General features: G+C 35.0%; 2 protein-coding genes and 1 long non-coding RNA gene across 3 annotated transcripts; all 3 read right to left on the reverse strand.

Moving 5' to 3' along the window:
* Nucleotides 1-1,073: 1,073 nt before the first annotated feature.
* On the reverse strand, nt 1,074-10,238 carry LOC111483590 (nitrate regulatory gene2 protein-like). Its single transcript, XM_023129784.1, has 5 exons — nt 9,532-10,238; nt 3,694-4,533; nt 3,443-3,612; nt 3,101-3,324; nt 1,074-2,700 (listed from the first exon to the last, which is right to left on the reverse strand). Exons 1-5 carry the CDS (start codon nt 9,869-9,871, stop codon nt 2,004-2,006), a joined length of 2,271 nt encoding a protein of 756 aa, XP_022985552.1. The 5' UTR covers nt 9,872-10,238; the 3' UTR covers nt 1,074-2,003.
* Nucleotides 10,239-17,800: 7,562 nt separating this feature from the next.
* On the reverse strand, nt 17,801-18,490 carry LOC111483592. The gene is made up of 2 exons (XR_002718393.1): nt 18,420-18,490; nt 17,801-18,192 (listed from the first exon to the last, which is right to left on the reverse strand). It is a non-coding gene; the product is annotated as an uncharacterized LOC111483592 (long non-coding RNA).
* Nucleotides 18,491-22,343: 3,853 nt separating this feature from the next.
* LOC111483591 (uncharacterized protein ycf39-like) lies at nt 22,344-26,823 on the reverse strand. The gene is made up of 8 exons (XM_023129786.1): nt 26,613-26,823; nt 26,260-26,495; nt 26,007-26,105; nt 25,140-25,334; nt 24,611-24,703; nt 24,425-24,520; nt 23,821-23,961; nt 22,344-22,788 (listed from the first exon to the last, which is right to left on the reverse strand). The coding sequence occupies exons 1-8, from the start codon at nt 26,764-26,766 to the stop codon at nt 22,612-22,614; spliced, it is 1,191 nt and encodes a 396-aa protein (XP_022985554.1). The 5' UTR covers nt 26,767-26,823; the 3' UTR covers nt 22,344-22,611.
* Nucleotides 26,824-26,950: the final 127 nt, after the last annotated feature.

Consider the following 26,950-nt stretch of genomic DNA (forward strand, 5'->3'; position numbering starts at 1 on the left):
TATTCAAACTTGGATAATTAGATTCACACAATCACCCAATAATTAAAAATAATTTTTTTTTAAAATTTTATATTATAATTTTATTTTATTAATTTAAAACACGAAGAATCCATTACTAATTTAAAAATACGAGGAAGGATTATTCTCAATTTTCTACTTAATATTTATTTTTTTTTAATATGTGACTCGTTTATTATTAATTTTTTTAATATATATATATATATACAAAAAAAAAAAAAAAATTGAAAAATTGAACTCTAAATTAGTTAAAAGGGTTTTTTTTTTCGTAAATAAAAATGTTTAATTTTTAAATAATTTCCATTTTAATTTATTATATTTAAAAGTAATGGGGTAAGGGATATGAATTTTGTATTCCTAATGGTGTGCCCACATTTCTTGCCTACAATCAATTAACAAATTGGAAATATCATGGTGGGTTTATTCAAATTATAAATAAATAAATCAATATATATATATATATATATATATATATATATATATATATATATACATATTATTCTCCCAACCAAAAAAAACCCATCAAATAAAAACCTTATTTTCAAAAAAAAAAAAAAAAAAACCATATTTTCGGTTTTCCAAAATTTCAACTCAGTCCAACTTTTGTGATTTGGTTTAAGCAGTCTAAGTTGGTCGGGTTATCGAATCATATGAACACTCTTAATAATTTGAAGAAACAAAACAAAATTGTTGCAAAAAAGTATGCTAGCGAGACATTTTTCCTATATGTGAAAATTTAAACAAAGTAAATCTTAGAAGATAATATCTGAAAGTACCTAAAAATGCTTATGAAAGTCAAATAATTTGATTCAAAGGTCATTTCTTCCCTTATCTCTCCATTTCTAAGTTCGTAGCCTTCGGATCAGAGTATTTCATTGCACTTTGTTGTCTTACAAGAGACTCGAGATATTCCTCTCCATAGCATGACATATTTGACGAGATATTCCTTACCTCGCTAAAGGACCGATCCTCGTCGACTGATCCTCGTGTAAGTAATTTAACTAAAAATCTTATATTCCCACGAAAAAAATGTTATGAGGTTGTAGAAACAAAAAATGAAGGTTAAAAAATTATTCCAAAGCCAAACCATGTCTGGTTTTGTTTGTTTGTATCCACAAAAACTGCACAAAACCATCAAATAATTGAGGGACACAGAGATTCAATGTTATTACAGCTTTCCTTTTCACATTCATTTCTTTGCCTAAGCTCTCGTGACTCATAATGTCTGTCCTTTTCAGCTGCACTCCACTGCACTGCCTCATCTTCTTCTTCTTCTTCTTCTTCTTCCTCTTCTTTCTTGTGTGCAGATACATCAGCCCGGCCTCGACTGATAGCCACGGCTTTTGTAACCCTCCCGACTGAAAAACCGAACACTGTTAAGTTCGGTCAATGGCAGACACCTTGTGTTGTGTTGAGTTTCTGAGTCTGTCTGCAGAATGTAACAGCAACTGCCATTTCAAATGTGATATGTAGGGACTGCATGATCTGCAACCAAGTTGGTTACTTCAGTCCGTGGAGTAATATGGTCGATGTAACAGCCTAAACTACCGCTAGCAGATATTGTCCTCTTTAGACTTTTCTTTCCGAGCTTTCCCTCAAGGTTTTAAAACATGTTTGCTAGGAGAAGAGGTTTCCACGCCCTTGTAAAGAACGCTTTGTTCCCCTCTCCAACTAATGTGGGATCTCACAGTCCCCGTCCTTTCGAGACTCAGCATAGACACCAGTGTCTGGCTCAATGTGGGATTGTGAGATCCCATATCGGTTGGACAGTGGAACAAAACATTCTTTATAAGAGGTGGAAACCTCTACCTACCAAACGCATTTTAAAACCTTGAAGGAAAGTTTGAAAGGAAGAGCACAAAAATAACAATATCGGTTAGCAATAGACTTGGGCTGTTACAGTCGGAGTTCCAGTCGAACTTTTTGATGGTGTTGTCATTGGCAGTATAATGATGATTCAAATCACAAGAAACAAGTGACCTTCTTCATACTCTTGTCTTGGCACTCTCTTCGGCGCTCCGTTGCAAAAGCTCCTCGTAAGCTTTCATGGAGTCAGTTGCAAACCTCTCGAGCGCCTCGAAAATGGACTGCAGACCTGCCTGCAAGCTGCTAGTGCCATCTCCTTGCACATGTCCAGTGACCATAATGAGTTTCTTGTCCAATGCCTGTATCTTTTTCTGCAACTTTTGGTCGTCTCGATCGATTCTTTTCGCTTTCCTTTCGAGATCCTTGTTCGTTATCATCGTCTTTCGCACTTCTTGCTTATCATGCTCCCATATTTGAAGAACGCTCTTAGCAAACACGTGCATAGAATCAACTACCTTCTTCTCAGAGAATCTGTCAAGTACTTGTGACCACTGGTTGCAGATTACAAAGATGGGTGGTGCACCAATCCTGCCCGGTGAGAAAGGAACGAACCCATCAGGTGTTTCTTCAGGCTCATACAGAAGACATTTCAGCAGCCAATTGTTCAAGGATCTCATGAAGTTTTTCTGGGCGCTTATCCAACCTGAGAAACTAGTTGTCCAGCTAATAAGCTCGTGATCGAGTTGCAACGTCACTCGAAGATCGAAATCACTAGGCTTTCCACCTGATCTAATATGACCTAAACCATGCGATTCTTTAATCGCTTGGAACTGAGCATGATGGCATTCGAGCATACCTTTCCACATCCTGGTTAACCTGCAATCAACATGCATTACACGCTTAACGACTGAGGAAACAATGTTGAGAAAACGAAACAGGTAAGATCAGAGCGAACACAATAACATTCTCATATTTTTAACGACTGAGAAACAGCCCAAACCCTCGCTAGCAGAGAGAGGTTTCTACACCCTTGTAAGGAATGCTTCGTTCCCCTCTCTAACCAATGTAGGATCTCACAATCCACCCCTTAGGGGCCAGCGTCCTCGCTAACACACCGCTAATATATATTGTCCTCTTTGGGTTTTCCTTACAGGCTTCCCTTCGAGGTTTTAAAACACCGTCTACTAAGGAGAGATTTCCACACCCTTATAAGAAATGTTTCGTTCCAGATTTCACAATAACCAACGCCCCATGTTCAAGTAATATTCTCACATACCCTTGAATCAGTTCGTTAACTTGTGGCCACAGTTCTTCATCCCGAATCTTATTTATCGTCTCGGAAATCTTATCGACCACCTGAATCGCAATTTTCAAGTTCGTCGACAACGTATTTATGGATGTTTGAATGGCCTCAACTTTCTTAGCCTCGGCACCTCTCTCGTGCAAACGTTTGAGCTGACGTCGCTTCCTCTCGTGGCTCATCCGCATCTTTTCCTCTCCCTACAGAAATATATCAATACAATCAATAACATGAACTAGCATTAACCAGAGCAAAAAGACTCAGATTTCCCAACAATCCCCTGCAAAAGTAGCTTAAATCAACGAAGAACATACATACCTTCACTTCATTATAAAGTTTCTTCTCCCACATATACAATTTCTTCAAGGTAGCTGAAAGATTTCCAGATCTCATACCAATATCCTCAACAAAGACGACTTCAGCAGCAGCACCAGCCATAGCAGAGGGCTTGGCCCTCTGCCGTGAAGCGGGCGGTCGAGCCAAGAATGCTGATCAATACAAAACCCATCAGTATCTTGGAAAGCAAACTTCCATGAACAATTTAAGTTGTGTTTCAATGTTGAATTTACCATGTTTACGTTGATGAGGGAGCTGACCCATTTCCAACATCTTGGCGATTTCATCTCCGAACTCTGAGGCTTTTTTGAACAGAGCTTCAATTTCTTTCACCACTTCATAAACATCCCTTGAACCACCTCCCCTTTTGAGTGCTGCAGAGCTAGAAGGAGCTCCATTGCCATGGCCCTCAAGCTTCTTATTAACAACTCCCATCTCATATTGCACGGAATCTTCCACTGTAGCGCTGGGCTTCGTCTGATAAGCCGCGGCGGCGACGTTCTTGTTAACTACCTTTAATGGGTCGTCCACGGCCGCTTTAGAGTACTTCCCGCCGCTATCCTCGGCGAAGTTATGGTCGCCGTGTACCTTCTTCACAACCACCGGTTGGTAATACCGTACATCTTCCAATTCCGGAATTCCCTCTTCCTCTCTCACTTCTCTCGGATCCCTCCCCGGCGTGTAGCTGCCGTAGTAGTTCCCCACAGCCGGAGTTTCAAAGAAGTTAAGGAAATCCCAAGCGGAGATTCTCGGCGGAGAAGGCGGCGGCGGTGGTGGCTTCGATGACGAAGAACCGTAATATCCACCATAACCACCGCCATAATTAGAATACCCATTATTCGGATAAGGATAATAACCAGAGGAAGAGGCAGATTCACCCATTTGATAAACCCTCTCTGTATTAATTGGCATCTGTTGATGCACCACCGACTGCATCGCATTGTTCTTCATATAGTTCATCTGCACAAAACCGCCACCGCTGGATACAAAACCACCGCAATTCCCATCTGGGTAGTCAAGAAAATCGCCGTGGGTCTGGTGCAACGGCGAAGAGTGATCGGAATGGTGAAGGGTGTTGAAATATCATCACTAGCCCAATAGAGTCAAGCCCAATAATTGTACTAGCCCAATAGAGTCAAGCCTAATTGTACGAGCCCAGTATATTTATTTTAGTAGAGATTTTAGGAGAAAGAGATGTAGATATTTTAGGAGAAAGATTCAATTTGTTAGGTCTAGATTCAAATCGGTTAGGTCTAGATTTAGATTGGTTAAATATAGATTGTTTACTCTTAGTATAAATATCCCCACCCTACCTAGGTTATTCATCCAAGAAATCTAAAAACAATAAAAAGCAGAAGTATTCTACAGAGTGTCTTGTATTCTCTTCTCGATTGGTCTTAATAAAGAGAGCGAGTGTTTCCCACAGTGAGTTGTGTTCAACATTTGGTATCAGAGCGAGGTTAGTGTAGGTTATCTGATCTCTTGGAATCCTTAGTATGCTCTGTGGTTGCAGCTCTGCCTGATCTTCCACATCAGAAACGATTTCTTGAGATTAGTGGTGAGTGAGTTTCTTTTGTGTCGTGAGAAGTCTGTGACTCTGCAAGTCTTGTGTCAAAAGAACTTGTTTGGTATTACTGAGGTATGGCCAACACGATGAGTGATTTCCAAATCGTTGGAGGAATTAAGAAACTCAACAACAACAACTACAACACGTGGGCAACATGCATGATGTCCTATTTACAAGGACAGGATCTTTGGGAGATCGTTGGCGGGTGTGAAACTACGCCGCCAGAGGAGGATTCTAACGACGCCTTGCGCAAATGGAGAATCAAAGCAGGCAAAGCAATGTTTGCCTTGAAGACCACCATCGGAGAAGAGATGTTAGAACATATTTGGGATGACAAGACACCGAAAGAAGCATGGGACACATTCGTGATGTTGTTCTCAAAGAAGAATGATACGAGACTACAACTTCTGGAGAATGAGTTGTTGTCAATTTCACAACGTGATATGACGATTGCTCAGTACTTCCACAAGGTCAAATCGATCTGTCGGGAGATTACTGAACTAGACCCAAAGTCCGCCATTGTAGAATCTCGAATGAAGAGGATTATAATCCACGGATTGCGACCAGAATATCGAAGCTTCATTGCTGCTGTACAAGGATGGCCCACTCAACCATCACTGGTAGAGTTCGAAAATTTGTTAGCCAGCCAAGAAGCCATGGCTAAACAAATGGGAGGCTTCACGTTGAAGGGTGAAGAAGCACTCTACACGAGTGAAAGTCAGAGCAATAATAGGCCGTCTACCAGACGTGGATACAATGGTGACAAAAGAAGAAGCCACCAAGGGATTGCACAACCTGAGAGAGCTCAGAAGAACGACAACAAGAGTTTTCAAAGAACGAGATTTGGTGGTATTTGCTATAACTGCGGGAAAAAGGGCCATATGTCTAGAGATTGTTGGTCCAGGAAAAAGACCATTGAAAACAATGTGGCAATATCCAAAAAGAAGATAGAAGATGAATGGGATGCAGAGGTACTATGTCCCATAGAAGAAGACGAGCTAGCACTCATGGCGACAATGGAAGACCATATCAACTATGAGAATGACTGGATCGTTGATTCAGGATGTTCAAATCACATGACTGGCGATCAGAGAAAATTGCAAGACAAGAAAGAGTACAAAGGAAGTCGTATGGTACGTACAGCAAATAACACACAGTTATCAATTGCTCAAATCGGCAATACGACAATCATGCCTGGCAATAAGTCTGATACAGTGTCGCTACATAATGTTTATCATGTACCGGGTATAAAGAAGAACTTGTTGTCAGTGTCACAACTAACAACATCAGGAAGCTATGTCTTGTTTGGGCCAGAAGATGTAAAAGTTTATCAAGATGTTAAGATAATAGGAAAGCCGACGATAGAAGGACGAAGAGTGGAGTCTGTCTACGTTCTATCTGCAGAGTCTGCCTATGTTGACAAGACCCGAAAGAATGAGACGACAGATCTATGGCATGCAAGATTGGGACATATTAGCTACCATAAGTTGAAGCTGATTATGGAGAAATCTATGCTCAAAGGTCTACCACAACTGGAAGTCAAAACAGACGTTGTCTGCGCTGGATGTCAGTATGGTAAAGCTCATCAATTACCATACAAAGAGTCAAGTTTCAAAGCAAAGAAACCATTAGAGTTAGTTCACTCTGATTTGTTCGGCCCAGTCAAACAAGCATCGATCAGCGGAATGCGGTATATGGTGACATTTATTGACGACTACTCAAGATATGTGTGGATTTTCTTTATGAAAGAAAAGTCTGACACGTTCTCAAAGTTTCAAGAATTCAAGATGATGGTCGAAGGAGAAGTAGGAGCGAAGATTCGTTGTCTACGTTCAGACAATGGCGGAGAATACACGTCAGATGAGTTCGATCAATATTTACACGAGTGTGGGATACGACGTCAATTTACATGTGCCAACACGCCACAACAAAATGGTGTAGCAGAAAGAAAGAATCGACACCTTGCAGAAACCTGTCGAAGCATGTTACACGCAAAGAACGTTCCAGGAAGATTTTGGGCTGAAGCTATGCGAACTGCTGCCCATGTGATCAACAAGCTTCCTCAACCAAAGCTAGGGTTCGTCTCACCATTTGAGATACTATGGGATATGAAACCTACAATTAGTTACTTCCGAGTATTTGGCTGTGTTTGCTATGTATTTGTGCCTGACCATCTACGTAGCAAGTTTGACAAGAAAGCAGTCAAGTGTGTATTTGTTGGATACGACAATCAAAGAAAAGGATGGAGGTGCTGTGATCCAACAAGTGGAAAATACTATACATCAAGAGATGTAGTTTTTGATGAAGCATCTACATGGTGGTCCTCGGAGAAGAAAGTCTTATCAGATTCAAACATTGAAGAAATTCTACAACAGAAGCTGGGGGAGCAAACTACACAAATTCAATCAAATGTCGATGCATCTGAAAATCCAAGCGACATTGATATTGACAAGCAGGAGGTGACTCAATCAAGCGAATCTGATAAAAATGAAACAACACATCAACAACTTAGGCGATCAAATAGAATCCGAAGGCCAAATCCTAAGTATGCAAATGCAGCTATTGTAGAAGATAGAGTTTACGAACCAGAGACATATGAAGAAGCATCACAAAACTCGGTTTGGCAGAAAGCGATGGAGGAAGAAATTATAGCCTTGGAGCATAATCAAACTTGGGAACTAGTGCCAAGACTAGGAGATATCAAACCCGTCTCTTGCAAGTGGGTCTATAAAATAAAGCGTCGACCGGGTGGATCAATCGAGAGATACAAGGCTCGACTCGTGGCTCGAGGATTTTCTCAACAATATGGACTAGATTATGATGAAACATTCAGTCCAGTGGCAAAGATTACTACCGTACGAGTTCTGCTAGCACTCGCAGCAAGTAAAGATTGGAAACTGTGGCAAATGGATGTGAAGAATGCCTTCTTGCACGGAGAGCTAGACAGGGAGATTTATATGAACCAACCAAAGGGATTTGAGAGTGCAGCTAATCCTAATTATGTATGCAAGCTTAGAAAAGCTCTTTATGGACTGAAACAAGCACCGAGAGCTTGGTATGGTAAGATTGCTGAATTTCTTACCCAAAGTGGTTATTCAGTTGCGCATGCAGACTCAAGCCTATTTATCAAAGAAAGAGAAGGAAATTTGACAATTGTGTTGGTCTACGTGGACGATTTGATTATCACCGGGGACGATGAAAGAGAAATTTATCAAACAAGAGAAAATTTATCAATACGCTTTCAGATGAAAGAGCTAGGAGAGCTTAAACACTTCTTAGGCCTAGAAGTTGATCGCACAGATGAAGGACTGTTTCTCTGCCAACAAAAGTATACCAGAGACATGCTTCAGAAGTTCAACATGTTAGAGTGCAAGCAAGTTTCAACACCGATGGAGATAAATGCCAAGATTTGTGCACATGAAGGCAAAGAGTTGAACGATGAAACAACGTACCGACAACTAGTAGGTAGTCTTATCTACCTAACTTTAACTCGACCTGATATCTCGTATGCAGTTGGGGTTATGAGTCGATACATGCAAAGTCCAAAGAAGCCTCATCTGGATGCAGCTCGACGGATCTTGAGATATATCAAAGGTACAATCGACTATGGTCTTTTGTACAAAAGAAGCAAAGACTGCAAGCTAGTTGGATACTGTGATGCTGACTATGCAGGAGACCACGATACTCGGAGGTCAACCACTGGGTATGTGTTCAAGTTTGGTTCGGGAACAATTTCTTGGTGTAGCAAGAGACAACCAACAGTATCATTATCAACTACAGAAGCAGAGTATAGAGCAGCGGCTGGAGCAGCCCAGGAAAGTACATGGCTAAAACTCTTGATGGAAGATTTGCACCAGAAAATTGACTATCCAATATCACTTCTTTGCGACAACCAATCTGCGATTCGCCTTGCAGAAAATCCAGTGTTTCATGCTAGAACAAAGCATGTGGAGGTGCACTACCATTTCATTAGAGAGAAGGTCCTAAAGGAAGAAATTGAGATGCAGCAGATCAAGACAGATGACCAAGTGGCAGACTTGTTTACAAAAGGGTTGAATACTAGCAAACATGAGAGCTTTCGCTGTCAGCTCAACATGATGCAGCGAATGAGGACTAGTGCTGAGGGGGAGTGTTGAAATATCATCACTAGCCCAATAGAGTCAAGCCCAATAATTGTACTAGCCCAATAGAGTCAAGCCTAATTGTACGAGCCCAGTATATTTATTTTAGTAGAGATTTTAGGAGAAAGAGATGTAGATATTTTAGGAGAAAGATTCAATTTGTTAGGTCTAGATTCAAATCGGTTAGGTCTAGATTTAGATTGGTTAAATATAGATTGTTTACTCTTAGTATAAATATCCCCACCCTACCTAGGTTATTCATCCAAGAAATCTAAAAACAATAAAAAGCAGAAGTATTCTACAGAGTGTCTTGTATTCTCTTCTCGATTGGTCTTAATAAAGAGAGCGAGTGTTTCCCACAGTGAGTTGTGTTCAACAAAGGGAACTGGAATCATCGTCGGAATCGGAGGGTAAATGGAGATGGGAACTGGAATTGGAGTGAGATAAACGATGGAGAGGGGAATTAGAAGGTTGAAGATCAGAGTCGCCCTTTCTCTGATTAGGAAGCTTGAGGTTAGGCGAAGAAGAGGGCTCAGAATAAACATAACCCGGTTCAATAAAATTGTGCAGAGATTTCCCAACCGCTTGGAGAGAGAGAATATACGCCGTATGAGCCTCAGCGAACGCGTGGCGAAACCGAATCGCTTCGTCAAGAAAAGCGCAACGGTCGCGACAGAGTACTACGGCAGGGAGGTCGTCGAGCTTGGAAGTGGCGCAACCCATCAAAGAAAAACGGTATAAACAGCAAAGAATCAGAGAAAAACAGAAAATCCGACAACCCCAAATGGGTTTTTCGGGTTTGTCTTAGCGAAGAAACATGAAGATCAGAGGTTGTCGAGAGATCTGGGCAGGGAAATGGATAATCGAAGAAGAAGAGGTGAATGTGGAGTGGGCGTACGTGGGGGTTCTTATCTGGAAGAGGAAATTGAGCTGAAATTATGTGAGATTAAACAGAGGGATTAAGAACAGAGTTTGGGTTTGGAAAGAAAATCTGGAAATTTGGGGATTGAGATTGACTTGAAGTTGACCGATCGTCCGCCGCTGGTTCTTTCTCTGCTCCTGCAACAGACATCTTCTTCCAGTATTGGTAGTGATGCCAAAAAAATAATTAAAAAATTATGGATGTCAATTCCGTAATTTCCAGTTGTATGGATTTTTTTTTTTTTTTTTTTGTCAGGAAATGAAAATAGGAATTCAATTTAAACATTATTATAGTTATGATATCATAATGTTACCTATTAAATGATAAGTTCATTATAAATTCTTATTAATTTGTTTATGAATAAGTTTTGTGATAAAAAAATTTATATAATTATGATTTATTATACATATTTTAATTTAACAAGAATGAATTGGGTTTATAATAAAAATATATTTTTTTATTTATTTGTAATGTAATTATATATTTTAAAATTTCAAATTAAAAATGTTATTTTTAGAATTTATATTGTCTGCTTTGACATGCATAAACATCAGGCTTAGGGTTCAGAGATTTTCATACCCTGAATGTTAGCTCACACACCTCATAATGTCGGGCTCTAATACCATTTGTAACAATTCAAGCTCATCGCTAATAGATATTGCCTATCTTTGTCCATTATGTATAACTGTCAATCTCACGATTTTAAAACGCGTCTACTAGAGAAAAATTTTAACACCCTGATAGAAAAATCAAATTTTTTTATAGCCTAATTAATTTATTATATATAAATTGATTTTTGAATTTACGTTAGATTAGTAGACTTTTTAAAAAAAAATCAAATAAATCAATATCTTCATATACATAAATTTAAAATTTTGAAAATTTGTTGAATATAAAATTATAACTAAATTTGAAATTTAAATATTTAATAAATTTCTAATTCAATTGGTCTTAAATGGATAAAATATTAGTAAATTATTATAATAAACCAATAAAAAAAAGACTGCATATAAAAATAAGACTAAATCAGTAAGTTGTTCTTCGTCTTCAACCTTAGTCAAGATTAGATATATAAACATTGTAATTTATAATAAATTTAAATTTTATATCTAATAAATCTTAAATTAAAAAAAATAAATCAAAAGTGACTTAACCAATCAAATAAATACAAATTTAGAAAAATATATTTGTATTTTTTTTATTTTTATATTTTATGGGTAATAACTATTCTATTATACAAATATATTTTTTTTTAATCCAATTTGTATAATTATTTATATGACGTTAATTAAATTTCTGTCCTTTTTCTTAATAATATAACCACCTTAAATGTGAATCGTTTTTATTTTGGAATTTGAATGTTTCTAAATCAATAAAGTTTATTTAAGAAAATTATGATATAAATTTGCATTTTAATTTATATAAATTATACACATTTTTTTAAAAGTATTTACAATATTATAACCAATATTTTTCAGTTTTAAAGAAAATAATATATGTATTATTTATAATAATAATAATAAAAAAAAGTCCTTTTATATCACATTATTGCTAAGAATTGTAGCAATAAAGCATTTAATGCCCTTTTCTTTCTCATTAAAGAGAAAAGGAAAGAAATAAAAGTTTAAGAAATTCATGGTTCGGTCATTCAATGAACGCTCGTAGACTTCACTTGTCATATATAATCGGTTCTGTTGTCATATATAATTGAATAGGGAGATAAATCTTTTTTCTAACAAATATTTAGTAAAATAAAAAATTAATTAAATAACGCTTAAATATATGGTTAGATTAGTAAAAATATCTTTCAATTTTGTATTTGTCTATAAAATACCTATAAATTATCAAAAGTTTCAATAATACCCTTAAAAATCTAAAAAAAATTAAAAATATTATTACAGTTAATTTTGTTAGTTTTATTGGTCCAAAAATCCCTTAAACTTTCAAAAAAAAACTCAAAAATACTTTATAATTTTCAAAAATTTCAAAAACTTTTTTTTAAAAAATAATTTCAAGTTATTTGGTGGACTTTCAAAAATAACATTAAAATGTTTGGATATAATTTATAAAGTGTCGTTTCGTTTATATATTGACGATAAAAAAATTTTAAAACTTTTTTTAAATAAAGGTAAGGGTGTTAAATGTTATTTTTAAATTTTCATCGGTATTTATTATATATAAATATTTTCAAACTTTTTACAAAAGTTGAACGGTATCAAACGAAGATATTTAAAGTTCGATAATATTTATTAAACACTTTTTAAAGTTAAAAATATTTTAAAAATAAATTACTAATTGTATTTTTTATAATTTTTTTTAAAATTTTTGAAGTATTATTTTTTTATAAAAAATTTATAATTTTTTTTATTAATTTAGCCTAAATTTATTGGTTTATCCACTTTCTAAAGTAGTTTATACTCATCTTTTTATTATTATTATTATTATTATTATTATTGACAAAGTTATTACAGTACTTGTGAAAACATGACATGTCAGCTTTAGTAAAATATATCTCTTTAACAAAATTCTATAAAAGGAAAAGTTACCATATTTTGTTACTCGTATTTTTCTAGTAAATTCCTTCCGTCTACTCAATTTTACTTTTTACCCTTCACTCTTTTTTTTACCCTCACTTCTATTTATATTGCCCCCACAAGAATATTCTCAAAATATTCCATTCCATACAAATAAAAATTTATATTTATAAAAATATAACAATTTAATTTTAGAACAACTTTTAAATTTGTAATAATTTAATTACCCTATGTTTTTTTTAATTTATTTTAAATTACAAAGTTTTATTATTACACTATATTTAAATTGATTTTATTAATTATAAATATTTTTTTACATTATTATTTACTAGCATTTGGACTACTCATCTCTCAAGTTTTTTCTTTTAAATTAATGTTTTAAAAATAATGCAAATTTCAAAGCGATTTTTTTTATATTAAGATTTAAAAATAATACTTTTAATAATATATTCATAAATTAACTGTCAACTTTATTAACATATATAATTTGTAAAAAAATTGATTTTTAATTAGTTTTTAGTAAGAAATTCCATTAAATCTCGATTATATTACCAAATTCTTATAAATTATGTAAAATATAACTACTACTGATATGAACCAAAAGATATCAATCATACAATATATTTCAATGAAAATGTGAAGAAAAGGTTGTCAAAATTATCAAAAGATGTTTCAATTCATACCACAGTGAAGAAGAATGAAGTTTGATTGTTATAAATTTTGTGTGGGTTACAATTTAGAGTTATTGTATTTCATTTATGTATTTTAAGACTTTATTTACTATAGGTTACAATTACATAATGGTTAATTATGGTCATTAAGTATGAATGTTACAACTCTTGTAATACCTTTAATAGTTTCATTTTGAGGCTATATAAAGCTATGTATGTTGTATGTGTAAGAGACTTGGAAAATATAGTAAAAGAAGCGTTTGTGCTCTTCTTTAGCCAATGACTAAGTTCCTTTGCAATTCTATGTAGTTTAGGTTGCATGTAGAATCATTCAAGCTCGACATGATCAATCTTGCTTGTGGAGTGATTCGAATCTCAAACAATGTTCTTGCCTTGAGATATTCGATCAACAAGGTAATTTGAATCTTACTCCCCTTGTAGTGGTTCCTTATCTTATCTATCAACTACGTTGCTAAAAGTTTAAAGAGTAAGTTGTTATAAATTTAAAAGTACGTGAACTAAGTCGTTCAAGTAAGAGACCATATAAATAAATTTAAAAAAAAAAAAGGGAAAAAGTGGAAATATGATGAATCACAATAATAGAGCAATAAATCAAATGAACTATTTAATTAAAAAAATTAAAAAAAATTAAAAAAGAAAAAGAAAAAGAGAAGAAAAAAAAAAAGTAGAGGTACTGAAACTCAGCATGTTTTATCAATCAATGTGAAGTTCCTTTAAACAACATTTCATACTTTGCTTCGCTTTCAATATCTTTTCCTTTTTCATTTTTTTAGTCATAAAAAAAATTAATAAAAGGTTTTTTTTTTTTTTTTTTTCTCTTTATTTTAAAGATTAAAATATGATTTTATGTTTTATAGTGTGAAAAAACGAAGCATTCTTTATAAGGATGTGAAAATCTCTCTCTAACAGACACGTTTTAAAATTGTGAAACTGATAACGATATGTAACGACGGAGGCATAACATTATTATACACCAAACCTATCGGCTTGAAAGCCCCTAATAATGGCATGAAGTTTGGTCAATTGTATCATCAAAATATCCCACAAAGTCAATATGACTTTGAACAAGTTGGGATGAAAAGGTGTAATTTCTCATAGTTTTTCATTTCATGGAAGACTATAAATGTTTGTAGCCCTACCAAAAGATGGATATTCATGAACTACATATCCTCTACCTTTATTCAAATATCGAGATATAATTTATTTCAAAAATACCCTTGTTCTTTGGAAAAGTTACTATATTACACTTCACCTTTTATAAACGTTTCAAAACTGTATTTTTTATAGAAATCTGTTTGAATGCGTGGTATAATTTAAAACTTGGTACGGGTTGGCAAAGATCTAGTACTATTTCAAGTCTCAACTTATGTTAGTTGACATTCTAAAGGATTTCTACTAAGGTAATTTTGAAACGTTTATAAAAGATGAAGGGTAATATTGTAATTTTTTAAAAAATAAAATATTCTTGAAACATAAAGTACATTTCACAAGAAAGCAAAAAAAAAATTAAATTTTATACGTTTCTCAAGCCCACGACTAGCAGATATTGTCCACTTTTTCCCGTATATATTGCAATAAGCCTCATAGTTTTAAAATGCATCTAATAGGAAGAGGTATCCACACTTACAAGAAATGTCTCGTTTCTCTCTCCAACCGATGTGAGATCTTACAATAATAACAAATGATCGTTATATTTATCTATCACATGCAAAATGTGCAGAGATTTTGTACGATCATTTAGGTCCATATTGAAGAATGTAGTGAAGAATCTCATCTTTCATCTATAATGTCAAAAAATATAATACACCCAAGTACTTTAGATTCCCTTCATTCACTCCCTTAATAAATTATTGTGACCATGCTAGCAACTCATTGTACATGGTAAAACATATATATATATATATATATATATATATATATAAATCATCAATTGGGATCCAATGTATGAATCATGGCCTTGTCGAAAGAAAAAATTAAGGTGACAACCTCCTAATCTTAGAATTGCTTTGAAAAGCTTCTAATTTTTTAATTTTGTGTCTAATAGATTATGAACGTTTAACATATTTAATAAATTTTTACACGATCTGTTATAAACTAAATAGACACAAATTTGAAAGTTTAAGATCAAATATATTTATCAAAGAGAAGACTGTGACAACTTATCTAGTTATTTTGTATTGTTGGATATATGAGAACGAAACTAAAAAGTTTTTCGTGGCTATTAGTAGCATGCAAATTTTCGAGTTTACATTCAACTGTTATTAAAAGATAGATATATTGTGTTAATCTTGTTGAATAATCAATTATCATGTAGATTTAAAGGGTTTATCAACACGGTTAATCTCGTTAAACCTAAACGGTGGAGAATATCCATACGAGTAGGTCATACAAAGGCAAAGGCAAAGCAGTTGTTAATAAAGACATCTTCTTTTGAGTAAATGCAATGGGTTTTGGATGGAGAATTGGCATTCACTTTTACTTTCACTTTCTTCACTATCTCTCTCAATCAATCTATTCTTACTCTCACACTCCCAAAGTTTACGCATTAATTTATTCAAGAGATGTAAAAACTTTTTCCCCAACAGACACGTTTCGAAGTCGTTAGATCGTAAACCTAACAACAATTCGTAATAGACTAAAGTTGACAATATCTGATAGCAATAGTCACTTATACCATGTAGCTTGTAATAATTGCTAGATTGTCTTTCTTTTAGCAGAGAGATTTGAACATTTGTTCTATTTATTGCAAATATATATGCTTTAACGAGTTAACCTATACAAAGAACCTGCACGAAAAATTTTAATTGAAATAAGTATTATGTAAGAAACGGTGTCACTTGAATTTAATACTCCCTAAAGTTGAATAGGCTTCAATTCAAATGTTAAATAAAGTTCATAGGTAAAGAGAAATGACATATCCAAATGAAAACAATGATGGGTATCAATATTTGTGACAGTATAAAGTGAACAAAGAATAATAAACCTCAACAACAAAGAGAGAAAAGAAAGAAAGGTGTACTCTCACTTCTACCCTTTGTTTAAGCTTTTAAGAACATATTTTCAAAGTCATTGAAGAATAATTTAAGGAAAGAAAAACTATTGTTATAAGGAAAAACCAAGAAAGTATAAAGAAAATATAAAAATGCGTGATATTTTTGACGTTGAATATAAAATAAGATTGTGTAACATGTCATCAATACAAGAATAGACCTCAATCACGAAGATAACGTTTACCGACAATTCCGTTACTTTTTAGTTTTGTTAAAGTTATATTTACTTTTAGTATCTTTTTTTATATTCCATGAGCAATGAAAACAAAAAAATTTACGAGAGAAAACAAAAGGGTTACTAAATAGACATAAAGAGAATGAAAATTCCTATTAATATTTGATGCAACAGATCCGTTCTATAGTAATATATTAGTTCCTAAAGGTGGGTTATTGGAGAGAGTTACAAAGGACCTAAAAGAGTCCAAGGGTGCAAATAGAGGTGATATCAAAACCTCTCTTCTTTTTTTTCCGCATAAAAAGTGAAAATTTGTTCACCTCCCCCCTTCTAAGTAGATCTCACCTACAGATAAAAAAGAAAACCACTGGAAGAGAACATCTATGTGCCAAAGAATTAGTGGCTCTTCACAACATGTAAGCTTTTTAGAACTTTCTAGCCTAAAACAATAGGTGGTTCACATGTCAAAAGAAGGTTAAGTCCACTGCTAATCATATATTGTCTGTTTTGATCCGTTACGTATTTCTGTTAGTCTCACGGTATTAAAACATATCTACTATGGAGAGGATCTAGTCATATTTCGACAAATATCTCGCACTGTTCGGTGATTGACTTTGATACCATTTATAACAGCCTAAACCTACTGCTAGCAGATACTGTCCGCTTTAACTCATTACGTATTGTCATCAGCCTCATAGTTTTAAAATACGTATGTTAGGGAGAGGTTTCCACACCCTTATAAGAAATGTTTCGTTCCCCTCTCTAACTTATGTGAGATCTTATAATCTACCACTCTTCAGTGTCCAGCGTCCTCGCTGACACACCGTGCAGTGTTTGACTCTGATATCATTTGTAACAGCCTAAACTCACCCTTAGTAGATATTGTTCACTTTAGCCCGTTATATATTGCTGTCAGCCTCACGATTTTAAAATACGTCGATATATAACAAGTCAAATAAGATAATATATGGTAGGGTGAACTTAAAGCTAGCCAGCATAAGAAAAAGGGTGAAAAAAATGGCATAACATAGTAAAAAGCCAAAGCAATAGACTTTGTGTCTGTAGTGATTGTAATGTTATTATCCGAAACTCAACATGCTATGCAATGGTTTGTGAGATATGGGCAAAGGCAATCCAATCATAATATTTTATGCAGAATTCATAAAGCAGAAAGAGAGAGAGAGAGAGAGAGAGGATGATGTCATTTCCACCCTACAAACCACACTGATCAGTGAAATGAATGAATGAATGAAAGAGATGCGCACTAAGGAAACTTTGATTGAAAGAGATGGGACATGCACTACTAATAAAAAGCAACAAGCCATTCCTTCAAAGTATGAGGAAATTTAATTTTTTTAAAAAAACACCAATTCTTCAATCATCATTCACTAATTTCAAAAGCCATACAGATGAGACAGATGAAAGAATAGGGACCCAGCAGCTCCACAGCTGTGATTTTGGCCTTTGCTTTATGTTTACTTCAATTCATAATATGGAGAGTTTAAGGGAGAGAATGTGAATGAAAGAAATCAAATACCTCAAGAGATGGACTCTGTTTTTCCGGTGATCATCCCACTTGGTGAATTAGTCCTCACAAGATTGGATCAGCATCCTACTGGGTTCTAGTTTTCTAGTTCATTAACTTCAGCTCCACACCACCTTTACAAGTCCCTATCGAAAGAAATTAGGCCATGTTTAATAATTACTTCATTTTTTTTTCTTTAAAATCAAGCTCGTGAACATTAACAATATTTTTAGAAATCTACCATAAGTTCTGAAAACTAAAAAATAATAATAGTCATAATAATAATCTGTCCAAAAAAAATATCATTCAATAAACTAAATTAAATACAATTAAAATAGTACAACTGATTTTATTTAAAAGACATTTTTTTTACCTGTTATTCCTAACGCACTGTTCCTGAGAGTTGTTTGCGTGTGTGGAGCAGTTTGTGAACATCCATAATGGAAGAATTTTTCAAAAAAAATATATATATATATATATTATCTTATTTGATTGTCTAATTATATTAATTTATATCGAAATATTTATAAAGGTATCAAATTTTCTAATCATTTTGTTTCTTGCTCTTTCAATGAGAACTATTTTATTAACAAATTGAAGGTTAAATTACAACTAAGTATTTGTGCTAAATTGGTCTATGAAATTTAAAAAAGTATTTAATATGTTTTAAACTTTCGATTTTATCATATTTTTTAAAATTAACAAATCTAGACAGAAAATTAAATTGGGTACAAAGTAATATATTAAACTTCCAATTTATGTCTATTAGATTTGTGAATTAAAAAAAATATTTAATAGATCAAGAGTATGTTAGATGCAAAATTGAAAATTCCAAAACTTATTAAAGACTTTTAAAAGTTTAGTAACCTACAGACACAAACCTAAAAAGTTATTGGAATTAAATTGGAATCAAACTGAGAAGGGGAAAAAAAAAAAAAAAAAAAAAAAAAAAAAAAAAAAAAGCCTTCCCATTAGCACATGGTGGTCAGAAAAGACATATAGTGACAAAAAGATGAGGACAAGGTTCACCTTGACAGTCAAAAAAAAGAAAAGAAAAGAAAAGAAAAGAAAAGAAACGAAAAGAAACAAAAAACAATATGCTGCTGAAAAATACACCTCCTTCCAACCAAAAATTAGAAGGAGAAGGTTAATAAAGTTCATGTATAGGAGCCTGGCCTCAAGCCTGGAGAAGGATAATGATAATGCTAGGAAGGACACTATGGGCGAGTTAATCAAAGTTTAGGGTTCAGAAATGGTGGCCATCGAGCTAGACTTCCAAATCTGACTGATGGATCAACTTTTGCTATTGGCCAAGGCATAGATTTCAGGAAAATAAGCTTCACCTATCCAAGAGTCTTCCAAGAATAATACACATTTTTGTCATTGCCTATTTCCCCTTACCCAAATTTGGGTTCAAATGAAATATTACCCGGTTTCTAAAATTTTGGTCTTATAGCATTTTGCTTGCAACCGCATTGTCACAAACAAGTGAATATGTACGTGTATGCAGCGTGTATGATCGAACAAGCTTAAATTATACACAAGTGATGTTCGGTGGACAAGATAAATCTCGACTAAGGTCTGATAAAGCTGTAAAGTCAGGCAAAAAATGTGAATGGGGCTTGAGTCTCCAGTTGAAAATACGACCGTGACATATTGTGCTTAAAGTTAAAACCAAATAAATTCAATGTTAAAACCAAACAAATTCTCTCCCTCTCTCTTCTTTCTCGTCTCCTTCCTCTTTCTCCCTCCCTCCTCTTTTCTGCGCCCTCTTTGCTTCTCTCCATTCAAACAAAGAGACTAAGCAAGATTGAGAGCAAATTCGCGATTTTAAGCAATAATGTGGAACAAAATTGAAGAAGCACGAGAGCGAGATTGAAAGTTGTAAACTAACGAGGGTCTCTATTGTACTATCATATGTTGCTAATGATAGCAAAAGGTTATTCAACCTTACTTTCAAGATCTGGGTAATATTCCATTTCAACCTAAATTTTGGGTAATAGAAGCTCTGACCTTATGAGTGAATTGGGGAAGTCTGAACCCTGAGATGGTGATCTACGAGAGAGTTCTCATGGAGAAATCTCAAGGATTTTATGTTCATAAAGATGGGTCAAAAACTGATCAGTTGAACAAGGCGCCCGATGGGCTTAAAGAAGGCTTTATGTTCCTGGTTTGACAAGATCAAGACATGTCTACTGCAACTTGGTTCCAAAGTTCAAGGACAGACCAATCTATGTTCATTAAATTCACGGCCACTTGACTCTAAAATACTTTTTCGGCATTAGTGCCCTCAAGATCATCAAATTCCACCTCAAAAGTATTACACTTTTTGACTTGAAGAAAATAACATAGAAAATGCATGCTCAATTTCTACTCCTATGTCCAGTGACCTTTATTGCTCATAACCTCGACTCCTTTTTTGATGCCAAACTCTTATCATATTTAGATTGTGGAGGCCTTGCAACTATAATAATTTCACACGGTTAGGGCTTTGATGTCAACAAAGACAGCTAAATTGTGCATGATTCTCCAGAGTGCCATTAGAAAGCTCTCAGCCTATTTTGCATAATTTAAAAGTGTTTCGTAGCCATAATGCTACCTACTGTACTGATATATCACCTCATGGCTACGTTGATATTGATCAGGCTTCTTAACGAAATAATGGCTGCTGGTTTTGCTATACTACCGAGACAAATTCCTCTCTAATAGCTTATCTGTAGGTTGCTTGGACATGACACGGTCAGCCTCCTCATCTCCTCACAAAGTTCTATTGTCTTCTATGCTAAAGCTTAAAACCTGATCTAAAAGTGGTCCCCTTTATCACACTCACATACCAATTAGTGAATCTCCTCTTCTCTTTCTCATCCTTTTTCTCTTCGAGTAAGATAGCTTTTCAATATCTAAGTTCCTTAACAAGTTCAACTTTCCATCACTTTCAGTATGACTCGAGATTTACTTGTGCAAGGAAACAAAAAACTCCAATGATAAAAAGCTACTCTTCAGCTTTTATCAAAAGCCCCAGGTTACTAAAATCATCATGAATTTGAATTAACAATTTAAACGGTTAGCAACTTTTATTTATACAAAATTGAAAAAAGAAGAAAATTCCAACTTGTGAGGCCCCACATCGGTTGGTGAGGAGAACGAATCATTCTTTAATAGAGTGTAGAAACCTCTCCCTAGCAGACACGTTTTAAAAACCTTGAGGGTAAGTCTGAAAAGAAAAGTCCAAAGAAGATAATATTTGCTAGCGGTGGACTTGGGCCGTTACAAATGGTATCAAAGCCAGACACCAGGCAATGTGCCAACGAAAAGGCTAAACTTCGAAGAGGGATGGACACAAGTCGGTGTGCCAGCAAGGACGCTGGGCCCCGAAGGGGGGTGGATTGGGAGGTCCCACATTGATGGGAGAACGGAATGATCGCCAGCAAGGATGCTGGACCCCGAAGTGGGGTGGATTGTGAGATCCCACATCGGTTGGGGAGGAGGACGGAACATTCTTTATAAGGGTATGAAAATTTCTTCCTAACAAACTCATTTTAAAAATCTTGAGGGAAAGCCCAAAAGGAAAAACCCCCTAATAAACGCATTTTAAAAATTTTGAAGGAAGCCCAAAAGGAAAACCTATAACAAATGCATTTTAAAAATCTTGAGAGAAAGACCAAAAGAAAAATACAAAGAGGGCAAATCCATTTCTTCCAAAAAAAAAAAAACAGTACCAGGTGAAAATAAATTACCTACAGATTACAAGTATGATAGAGATAAGTTGGAGGGCATACCTTACTTTATTGCCGCATTTAAGTTGCAGCTTCTTTAGTATTGCTGACAAGTTGTGTGCAGGAGATTCCAGGCAACCTGTATTAGCTAAATATTACCATTGTGAAATAATGGGTAGACTCGACGACAACAGGCCTAATGGATTGCGTAAAGTACCTCTTTCTGTCATCACCATTGCCAAGGAAATTTCTTTGAAGTACTTTGAAGGAATCAGACAGTCTGTTCCACCGGAAACAGATTAGTAATAATGAGAAAGACTGTCCTTCGACAAACTGTTCTTCCCTTTTCATTTCTTCACTTCTTTCTTTTAATTTTGAAAAGGACACAAACTTATTTGCCTTCTCTTCTTCGGTTCGGTATAATTATTAAAGGAACCTGGTCTCCTCCTCCCATCCTAAACCTGTCTCGGTCAATATCTGTTCAATGATCTCTCAATAGATTTTCCAGGAAAATCCAGCATTCTAACTGTCGTTAAGATGTACAAGTTAATGATGTTCATAAATTTATGAATAAAAGTTCAAGTTGTACAACATGAATTTTCTCACATTTATGGTGCGGGAGGTTTACTTCAACTTCTACAAAAATATATACTAAAGCACGATGAATCAGCAATCGACCAATTAAATTTACACGGGCTACAATCGAACATGATAATCTAGACAGATAGGTGGACATGGGGTTAGGGGAAGAGATGGAAAAATGAATGGCATACCTTGCACAAGAAGTTACGATGTGTCAAGTGTTAAAATACATACAAAGCTTCATTTACATTGCAAATCATACTGACTTCATATAAAAAAGTCAGATTGCTTTGATTGTGCTTTGAGATACTTCAATTTCTTCAAAATGTTTGTGAAGTAATCCTGCAGGTATTTCTCTAAGGTTATTATATCTTTTGCATCTACACCAAGGAGATTGTATGTCTCTGCCATTGGAACAGAGAAAACAGTGTCGCTCGTAAGAACCTACAAATGCGCCAATAAGAGATGTTGGCCTTTTTAAATGAAGGTATCACCAATAAGAGATTAAATAAAAAAGTAGATCGTAAATAATAAAAGTATCTGAACACCACTTCTTGTAACGCGGGCACGCTCTCATCATTTGATCTTCTTCAATGATAAAAATTTCTTCCTTTTCCCTTTTTTTAATAGTATTCCCTTACAAGTATACTGTTATGCAGCTTCATGGAAAAAGATCCATGTATACCAAGCAACTTCATGGGCTTTTGAAGTTAGATTAATCATCTTATGGAATTTCATAAATTTCTGTTCCATCCCGATAATTTAAACTATTTAGGCACCAGCAGATTCGGATTTTTCTTTTCTTTCATATAAAAAACTATTTCACTAAAATAAAAATCTCTACATAGCAGAAAGACGAGAAATTCTCCTACAAGCTAAGGGACCTGAAGCACCCCAGTTTGTGGCTTTTAAGAGAGTCCAACAAGTGAAAGATGTCCCAAAACATACGGGAATTCTGTTCACATCCCAAAAAGAAATTGCGTGCAAGAAAGGGCTAAGTTTTTTATAAAATTACACATTCAACCCCTCAACTTTCAGATTTGAATCTAGGTCCCTTATCTTTAAAAAGGATCATTTTATGTCTCATAGGTTCCTAAATGTCAAATAGATCTCCAAAGTTCAAAGATCTATGAAACACTAAACTAGAAGTTTTGGGATTCATTAGACACTAGTGGACATGTTAGACAAAATAAAAAATTCAAAAATCTATTCAAGACATTTTAAAGTTCAAAGACCTATCATACAAAAACTTGAAATTTTATGACCAAAATTTGTAACTTAACCTAATTTTTGTAATAAGATTATATCAATGAAAGGGGATCCTTTTAAGTCGGCTGTAGCTATTCCAAAAAAAAAAAAAAAAAATGGAAAACATTGTAGCTTATCAAATATCAATGACTAGACTGCCTTGTGTTTTGGAAAAGGGGAAAAATCAGCCTTCAAGAGATGCACTTTAGAATAAATAAAAAGGCTTACCTCTGAAAATGCTAATCTATCAGCAACATCATTTGTCCACTCAAAAAACCTCGTCAGTTGACGAGTGAATCTCAACACTGAAACTGGGACAGTAGTAACATTTGCATCTTGTCCAGCAAGCCTTTCACATAATGTTATCACCTGGAAACAAAATGAAGCTTAAGAAAACACATGCCATTTTGTTCTGGGGGCAACATTACACAATAGTCTCGCTGATGAATGTAACGCTAACAGAGCAACAAATATTTAATGAAAATAACATATCAGTATATTGAGATTGGAAATAGTAGATCATATTTGCCTAAAAAACCACAAGATATAGGAAAGAAATTATCTTCATAGCAAAAGTTTCTACTAAAATATCTAATATCTATTTTCGGCCATTCCTACAAGATCCAGACTTAAGTTTTTGCTTGATTTCACCGTTAGTGGGCAAAAAAAAGGAGTCATATAGGTCCAGATGACATAGCTCAACTCACAAGTACTTTTTCCTTTCAAATTCAAGCAATCTGATAGATGAAACTAAAATCCCTCTTTTGGGCAGGTTTAATGAGTAGCTTAAAGAAATGGTCTATCTTAAAGAAACCAAGGTTTGACTGCTTACCTCTTGAGTTGTCCACGCTCGAGGGCCAGCAAACGTAAGAAGTTTCCCATTTATATTCTCATTACGCAATGCAATAAATGTCAACCTGGCTATATCCTAATTAATAAAAGTACACATTAGATATTAGAACTTTTCATTTATAATGGCTACATGGGAAACAATCAAAAGCAATATGGTTAAACAAACCTGGGTGTCCATGTAGGCAATTCTAGTCGGAGCATCTGTTCCCCAAACAGATTTCTCTTCTAAAATAGGTACTGCGTACTGCCCAATGAGACCCTGAACAAACAAGAATTTCTTCTCAGTAATCACACTCAAGTACCAAATGAAAGCTATGTGAAAATAAATAAATAAAACCCAGAACTCAAATTAGAACGCCAATTAAATGGATAGACATCCAAGGAATATAAAAAACCAATTGATATTCAGTATACCTTTATTTGAGGCAACAAAGTATTCATCTGTTCTTGCACATCAAAAGTGAACCGTCTTGAAGAACAGATACCATAATAAGTACTATACTTCCAGAATGATTAATCTCAATTTATTTGTTGCCTTCTTTTATTTGTTTTGTAAGTTTCATGAACAGACTATATGAATGATTCTGATATAAAAAGGTCCTCCGAGAGGGTGAGATAAATCTGACAAAACAGTTCAAAAGACTAACTGCAACCAAAAGGAGAAAACTTGGAGCTTCAATTAAGGTGATAATTACTTGCATGAAACCACATAGCCGAATGACGATGTGATTTAGGCCTGCGTCCTTGAGAAACTTCTCAGTGCAATATTTGATCTCCATAAGTGGAACTTCAGGATGCTTGTCACAGTTATGGATGGAGAAGAAAATATATTTCTGGATTCCCATAGCCTTAGCACATTGTATCAGAGCAACTTTTCCTTCCCAATCTACCTAAATAGAAGATAACTCAGGTAAGACATAGATCACCAAAAAGCTCTGAAAAGAACTCTTGTTGAACTTCAAATCTCAGAGTGCAACATTCAGTGATTAGTTAATCATATGGCATATGAGATGATGCATGCAATCATCTTAAAATTTAACTTTAATCATTGCCTTAAAAAAACATTAGATTCTCAATCTGACTGTTAAATGATATAATAAGCTATACTATGATTACAAGGCAGCCACGATGGGGAATTGTTAGAGATGGTCCTAGTAGGAGGCTGCTCTAAAGCATCTCAATTCTTCAAGCCACTGATGTCTAGCGAATAACAAGTACTGTAATAATCATTATAGCGTAATTAAGGGCTGAGAACTACTGGACCAAAATGATACCAACATAGGAAAAAACACGGAAGTCAAATATAATGACACAATAGAATTACAAGTAAATAAAACCATAAACTTCCAAAATTTTAAACAGAAAAACAATTGTCCGCTCAATTTCGTTTCAATGGCTTGCAAAGTCTAGTCTATACAATACATTGTCACAGAATGTTGCTATCAAAAATTGGAAAAGGCAACTGCGTTTAGTTGGAGTTCAAGGGCTATTCGCACATTCAGAAAATGGCAAGTTGCAACAAGAAGTGATAATAAAAATATTCAGCTCAATATAAAAATCACCGTCTTAATCGGCTCTTCCGGCCGTCCTGTAGCACAATCTATGATAGTATGAATCCCGACCAATGTTGCAGGAATAGTTTCTGGTTTACTTAAATCTGCCTGCCATAAGTTCAAAATTGTTCCAGCCTCCGTAATCAGATTAAACACAAATGTATTGACACGCAATTAAAAAATTATCTAACGAATCATAATCAATGCAAGGAATTAAACAGAAGCGAAGAATATAAACATGAATATCTAGAATGAGACACACATTGACGACTATGGCGCCCCAATCGCGAAGAAAATCAGCAGGAGCCGGTCGAGGCCTAACAAGACACCGAACTTCGTAGCCTTCGTCCAACGCGCGTCTCACAATCTGCCTACCAAGGGTTCCAGTGGCACCAACCACCAGTATGCTAGTCGTCCCAACCGGTGTCCCCGGCGCCAGATTCACAGGTCCAGTCTGCTGAGCCGTACATCTAACTACCGGTAGCAAACAAGATCTCCCTAACACAAAACCATCACAAAACACACATAATAACAATCGGAATCACAAATCCTCTCCAGTCTAAGAAGCTGCCAAATAGTTGTTGAGCAATGGAGAAGAAGAAGCTGAGCACTAACCGGACGAAGATGAAGCGCAGGGAGAGGCGGAGGAAGGAAACGTAGAGAAGAGAGCGTCGGTGGCAGCAATTGCACGGCGGGAAGAGAAGGCGTCACGGTGGCGCCAGTGGAACTCGCCAGGTTTCGCCAGCTGTGTGGGCAGCCTCAGCGCCATTGTTGAATATTTTGGGTTTCTGTGCAGTGTTTGTCAATAGAGAAGAAAGGATGAAAAAAACAAGACTAAAGGATCTGAAGCTTGCCACGTCGATCTCCGAATTGGATTATGATATGTTCCACGCGTACAATCTTACTCCTCTTCTCTGATTTGTTTTCTTTTTTTTTTTTTTTTTTTTTTTTTT

This window comes from Cucurbita maxima, unplaced genomic scaffold (genome assembly GCF_002738345.1).
Source record: "Cucurbita maxima cultivar Rimu unplaced genomic scaffold, Cmax_1.0 Cma_Scf00009, whole genome shotgun sequence".
Classification (NCBI taxonomy): Eukaryota; Viridiplantae; Streptophyta; class Magnoliopsida; order Cucurbitales; family Cucurbitaceae; genus Cucurbita; species Cucurbita maxima.

What these genes read in the sequence shown, in the direction of transcription:
- LOC111483590 (XM_023129784.1), bottom strand. Translation starts at nt 9,871, where the DNA reads ATGGGTTGCGCCACTTCCAAGCTCGACGACCTCCCTGCCGTAGTACTC. An exon ending in TTCCGACGATGATTCCAGTT is followed by an intron (nt 4,534 to 9,531) that starts CCCTTTGTTGAA and finishes GATATTTCAACA; the next exon opens with CCCTTCACCATTCCGATCAC. An exon ending in GTTAACGAACTGATTCAAGG is followed by an intron (nt 2,701 to 3,100) that starts GTATGTGAGAAT and finishes TGTTGATTGCAG; the next exon opens with GTTAACCAGGATGTGGAAAG.
- LOC111483591 (XM_023129786.1), bottom strand. Translation starts at nt 26,766, where the DNA reads ATGGCGCTGAGGCTGCCCACACAGCTGGCGAAACCTGGCGAGTTCCAC. An exon ending in GGCTATGTGGTTTCATGCAA is followed by an intron (nt 24,704 to 25,139) that starts GTAATTATCACC and finishes TTGTTTGTTCAG; the next exon opens with GGTCTCATTGGGCAGTACGC. An exon ending in TTGCCTACATGGACACCCAG is followed by an intron (nt 24,521 to 24,610) that starts GTTTGTTTAACC and finishes TTTATTAATTAG; the next exon opens with GATATAGCCAGGTTGACATT.